The 5,812-nt window shown below is 45.7% G+C and overlaps 1 protein-coding gene across 1 annotated transcript; it reads left to right on the top strand.

Annotated features, from left to right (window-relative positions):
* Positions 1–786: 786 nt before the first annotated feature.
* On the top strand, positions 787–4,721 carry PDP2 (pyruvate dehyrogenase phosphatase catalytic subunit 2). The gene is made up of 2 exons (XM_044660603.1): positions 787–852; positions 3,009–4,721. Exon 2 carries the CDS (start codon positions 3,064–3,066, stop codon positions 4,657–4,659), a length of 1,596 nt encoding a protein of 531 aa, XP_044516538.1. The 5' UTR covers positions 787–852; positions 3,009–3,063; the 3' UTR covers positions 4,660–4,721.
* The last annotated feature ends 1,091 nt before the right edge of the window (positions 4,722–5,812 follow it).

The raw sequence follows: 5,812 nt of genomic DNA, 5'->3' as shown, positions 1-5,812 counted from the left end.
CACTGTTCTCCTTAACGTTTTATGTCCTAATAATCTAGATGGTCAGTTTGAGCTCTAACACTCTGTGTCCTCATATTCTATAGTCTAAGGTCACTTCTCCCTTTCACGCTGTCTATTCGAACATTCTATGTCTTAAAATCTTTAAGATCTCTTTCAGCTCTAATGCCCGAGTTCTAACATAATATTCTAAGATCACTGCCAGTTAGTGTCCTAACATTCCACATCTAAGTTGCCCTGCTGGCTCGGACACCCCGTGTTCCACACTCTCTCCCTTCTGGGGTGAGTGTCCCCCCGTGGTACCAGCCAGCTCTGACCCTCTCGGTCCGGATTTTACAGTCTAAGGTCCCTACTGACTTGGACACTGTGTGTTCCTGCCCTCTCCGCTTTGGCAGGTCGGTGCGGTCGCCTTCTCCCCGGGTCCCCTCCCCCCGGGGCGCTCTAAGCACTGACATCCTGCAGGATTTCCCAAGGTCCCAACCAGCCCAGACATTCCTTCGGCGTTGGTCCCTGAGATCCTGGTCCCGACTGGGGGCGGGGAAGGGGTAGATGTCCCCGCCCCCGCTCAGGCGGCCCCTCCCTTCTCCTCTCCCCCCCGCAGGCCAGGCGGGGTAAGCGAGGTAAGGCGAGGGGACGAAGCCTCCGGCCACCCTCCTCGGGCTCTTCCCATTGGGCCCCGCCCCTAGTCGTCACCGGAGGGGCGGCTCCCGTTTAACCAATCGCAGCGGTGAAATGAGGCTGGAGGGTGTGCTTCGCTGCCGCTTTCTCTTCCCAGCCGGGAGCCCCGGGGGAACTTGGAGCAGAGGGAAAACCTAGGGGCCAGAGGGCTGTGCGCTCGCGCGGGCGGCTCAGCAGGTAAGTCGGCTCTGCTAGTTCAGGTGAGGCAGGGGGCGCGCGGCGGGGTGGAGGGCACTGATCGAACCGGCCAAAGAGGGTATTGAAGAGAGGCGACCGCCGCCGCAGTCCTCCGCGCGCTGACCCGGGGCTGCCCCTGGCCCCAGCTCGGGCCACCCGAACTTTGCGGCGGGGGTGGCGGAGCCTGGGGCTCCCCGCCGAGGTGGGGGCGGACCCTAGATGGGGCGGGGGCGGGGTCGACGGACCGGAACCCTCCCCTTTCCCCCTGCAGCCACGGGCACCTACATAGCCAAGTTTCTTGAGTGCTCCCATTTTACAAGTGAGGAAACTGAGGCCCAGCGAGAGGTGCACTTGCCCCGGGGTTGCCCAGATAGCAAGTATCAGAGTTGGGATTCCAGCCCTGCTCTTTACTGCCCCGGCCAGGTAATCAACAATTCACCTGGCCTTAGGCACAAAACCTAGACTAATCCCTGTATAAATGTTAGCTAGGCATCACCACCACAAATTTCATCATCATCATCAAGGCAACTACCCCTCCCCCTTCCCAATATACATCTGCAGCTTGTCCAGGGTCTAAGTAAGTAACCAAGCCACACTTGAACCTCCCCCATCTTTGACCTCACTACATACAGGTAGGTCCCTCTCCCCTTTATGAGCCCCTGAGTTTTGTCAAGGGTAAAATGCCAATGAGAATCCTGGTACTGCCCCTCCTCACTCAGGGTGGTGAGTAACCCTGAAAAATGTGTGGTCTCTTCTAATTTGCCCATTTTGCAGATAAAATCATCTGAGGTCCAGAGCCTGATTCACTTCAGAGTCATTCATTAGGAGACCCCAGCCTATGCCTTCTTTTTCTTTTTTTCCCCATTCACTTTTCCCCAGAGTGCTATTAAATCTACCTTTTCTAAAATTTCATTAACTTCCCTTATTTCTTTCTTGTTTATTTTTTTGGTTAGATTTATCTGATTCTGAGAGGAGAAGGTTGTGTCCCCCACTAATATTTGCTATCTATTTCCTCCTGAAGCTGATTTAATTTAAATTTAAATTAATTTGGAGACTATACCTTTTGGTGTATATATATTTAGTATTGCTATTACTTCTTTGTTTATAGTACCTTTTTATCAAATGCCTCCTTTTTCTAACAGACAGTGCCTAGGGGCAGAAAAAAAACCTCAGTTGTGTGGATTGATGATAATTGAGGCTTTTACCTTGGGTACTGCTAGTTGAAAAGAGGGAGGTGCCCCTTGTTTTCTGCCTGGAGGTGATGATTGTTGTGGCCTGGGGTAAGTAAACCAGCCCTGCCTTCCCTTGACTCAGGCTGACCTTTGAGGGAGTTGAACCAGTTTTTTTATGGGTTACCCAGTTGAATGGAGGCCTGCCTACTAGTGATGGCCTTAGAGCCTTTGGGTCTGGGAGTTAGTGAACTTGGACTTGGTTGGTGATTTTTGATTGATCGATGTTTAAAAAATCCTTACCTTCTGTCTTAGAATCGATACTGTGTGTTGGTTCTAAGGCTGAGTAGTAAGGGCTAGGCAATGGGGGTTAAGTGACTTGCCCAGGGTCACACAGCTAGGAAGTGTCTGAGGCCAAATTTGAACCTAGGACCTTCCATTTCTAGGCCTGGCTCTCAATCCACTGAGCTACCCTGCTGCCTCTGTGGTTCTTGTTTTAGATGCTTGGTTTCTTTTTGTTCTGACCAAGAGACAAATACTTAAACTGAATACAATTATCCAGTATTTTGTGCATTTGAATTGGTAGGATGGAGTAAACTTTTTAGGCATCTCTAATGACTATGGTTCCAAAATCTTGCTTGTCTTTTCCTGCCTAAATTTATAGAGGTTTAAATATCTGTTGAAGGATGTTAGGATTTAAAACTGGAATTAGCTTCATGGGCTCTTAGAGCTGGAAGGGATGATAGAGATCATCTTATTCAGCCCTCTTATTTTATAGATGAAGAAATTAAGACCTAACTAAGTTAAATGACTTGCCCAGGATCCTACTGGTGGTCAGTAATGGAGGTGGGACTTGAACACTGGTCATCAAATTCAGCCTTTAAATGCTTTGAATTCTTTTAAAGGACAGTGCAATAGTTTCAATATCTGTCATTTTAAGAATCAAATCTTTCTTAAGCTTTGAATTCTTTTTTTTTTAATTTTCAGGTTTAAAAAAATCTGATTCTCTTCAAGGAATAGTCTGATCCAGTCTAATTTCATAATGGCCAGTACTGTGTCCTATTGGATTTTAAATTCAGCCAGAAACCGCTTACAAGGAAAAAGACATTTGTACTTAAGATTTGTCCAAAATAAGAATAAGTTGAAATGGAAGGATTTTTCTAAAAGGCTATTTAAACCAGTAGCAGTGGATTGTGGACCCCACAGTAATGGCTTCTTTCAACAAAAAGCTTTCAGACACACTTCTACTGAAGAAGATGACTTTCATTTGCAACTCACACCTGACCAGATAAGTGCAATCTTGAGAGCCGGTGAATCATCACATAAAATTCTTGAATTTGAGGGCAAATTTCCTAATCCAGTGTTAAAGTTTGAAAGCAATCAGTTGGCCGCCAACTCTCCAGTTGAGGACCGTCGAAGTATAGCATCTTGTCTTCAAACTAAAGGGATGATGTTTGGTGTCTTTGATGGGCATGGGGGCCATGCTTGTGCCCAGGCAGTGAGTGAAAGACTCTTCTATTATGTTGCGGTGTCCTTGATGTCTCATAAGACCCTGGAGATGATGGAGGATGCCATGGAGTGTATGAAACCTCTATTGCCCATCCTGCAGTGGTATAAGCAACCAGGTGACAGTATTTACAAGGAAGTTACATCATTGCACTTTGACCACCTCCGGGTCTATTGGCAAGAGATGCTTGACCTGCATATGGAAATGGGGCTCAGTGTAAAGGAAGCCATAACGCATTCCTTCCAGAGACTGGATTCTGACATTTCTCTGGAAATTCAGGCTCCCTTAGAAGATGAAATGCTAAGAAACCTCTCCCTGCAGGTGGCATTTTCTGGTACAACAGCATGCGTGGCCCATGTTGATGGCATTCACTTGCATGTGGCGAATGCTGGAGATTGTCGTGCTATACTTGGGATTCAGGAGGAAAATGGGACATGGTCTTGTCTGCCCCTTAGCCAAGACCATAATGCTTGGAACAAAGCCGAGATGTTAAGGATAAAGAAGGAGCACCCCAAGTCTGAGGAAAGGACTATTATCATTGAAGATAGGCTGTTGGGTGTTCTTATGCCTTGCAGGGCATTCGGTGATGTCCAGTTAAAATGGAGCAAAGAATTGCAGCACAGTGTCCTCCAGAGAGGTTTTGATACTGAGGCTTTGAATATTTATCGATTTACCCCTCCTAACTATTACACTCCACCTTATTTGACGGCAAAGCCAGAAATCACTTACCACAAACTGAGACCTCAGGATAAGTTCCTCGTAATAGCTTCTGATGGACTGTGGGATTTGCTGCGTAATGAGGATGTGGTGAGACTTGTCGTGGAACACCTTGAGGAGGCCAGTAGGCAGAAGCCTGAACTAGATAAGAAACCAGCTAATTTGGGCCTCATGCAGAACCTGTTACTCCAGAGAAAAGCAAAAGGGATCCATGCCCCTGACCAAAATGCAGCCACGCATCTAATAAGGCATGCCATTGGATGCAATGAATATGGGGAAATGGAGCAGGAGAAGCTTGCTGCCATGTTGACTCTGCCTGATGACTTAGCACGGATGTATAGGGATGATATCACAGTTACGGTGGTTTATTTTAATTCTGACTCAATTGACATGTTTTATAAGGAGAACCAATAAGCTTCTGCCCCTTTCCCTACCTCTTGCAAAGTTGATTTAAGTGTTGGGATATAAAATTTTTTATTTGTTTAAGCTGTCATATTTGAACTTAACTGTAAGAAATGGAAAGCAATGTTCAGATTTCTGCTGAAAATATTTAATTTAGTTGCCTAGGCTAGATTTTAGCCTAACTAAGTTAAATAGAGGCAGCGGTCTCCATAGTGTATCTGTTGCCATAAGCACAAAGAAACCCACTTTGAGGTCAGAGCATAGCCAGTATAACAGAGAGGTGGTGGTGTTTTTTTCAAAGAGAATTTGAATTGGGAAAATCTGATCCCGAATGCTACTTGGAGCTTGAATCACAGAGTAGAAATATACCAGTAGTTTCTCTCTACATTTCCAGTCTACTGTTGAACCCCACAACCCCCCGCTCTACAGGAATATACAAATTTAAAAGCCGTAGCTTGTTTAAAAATGAAGTACGACAGGATCCTCTTAGGTCATATCCCTCTACTTGTAAACTTGATAATTCTCACGAATGATTGTAATATGCATACCATGGTCCTTGTAAGTGCATTTAGTAAAGTCATGTTTTACTTAGGTTAGGCCCTAGAAAATTTGAACATAAAACTTGCAATTAGATCTCTGCATGGATGCCTTAAAATCTACAGGAACAGCTAGTTCCACTGTGGCTCTTCAAATACCTTCTTCCTGTTATTGGTAGGACCTTCTTCCTACCCCGTCCCCCTTTCCCCTAAGAGTAGCTGGTAGAATAGTTAGGTGAATTCTGACACAACTGTCGGTATCCATCTCTATTTTCTAGCTTCTGGCAGAGACTTAAAGACCTCTGCGTTTCTAGGCATAATTTTCCCTGAAGATCCTTCTAGCTTCATACCTTTTGATGAAGCAATCCTTCCTTCCTTTTAGCTAACAGGATGGTTCAGATTACCTCTGCTCCTTTGACCAAGCCTTCTGTTTGCTGTTGCTGACAACATAAAGGGGAAATGATGTAGAGGGGAAAATTCCACATTTTTCCTTCTTCCTAAATTCCACTTGAAGGAGAAAATTGAGACTGTCTGGTAGACAGTACCTGCTTTTTAGCTTTATGGAGAGGAGCAAGCTTTCCTATCAGATTTGAATCAAGAAGGGAATTGGACGAGTGCTGAGGTTGAAG

Source organism: Gracilinanus agilis, chromosome 2 (genome assembly GCF_016433145.1).
Source record: "Gracilinanus agilis isolate LMUSP501 chromosome 2, AgileGrace, whole genome shotgun sequence".
NCBI lineage: Eukaryota > Metazoa > Chordata > Mammalia > Didelphimorphia > Didelphidae > Gracilinanus > Gracilinanus agilis.
This window is presented reverse-complemented; position numbering and strand designations above follow the sequence as displayed.

Coding starts and splice junctions, on each gene's coding strand:
- PDP2 (XM_044660603.1), top strand. CDS start 3,064: ATGGCCAGTACTGTGTCCTATTGGATTTTAAATTCAGCCAGAAACCGC.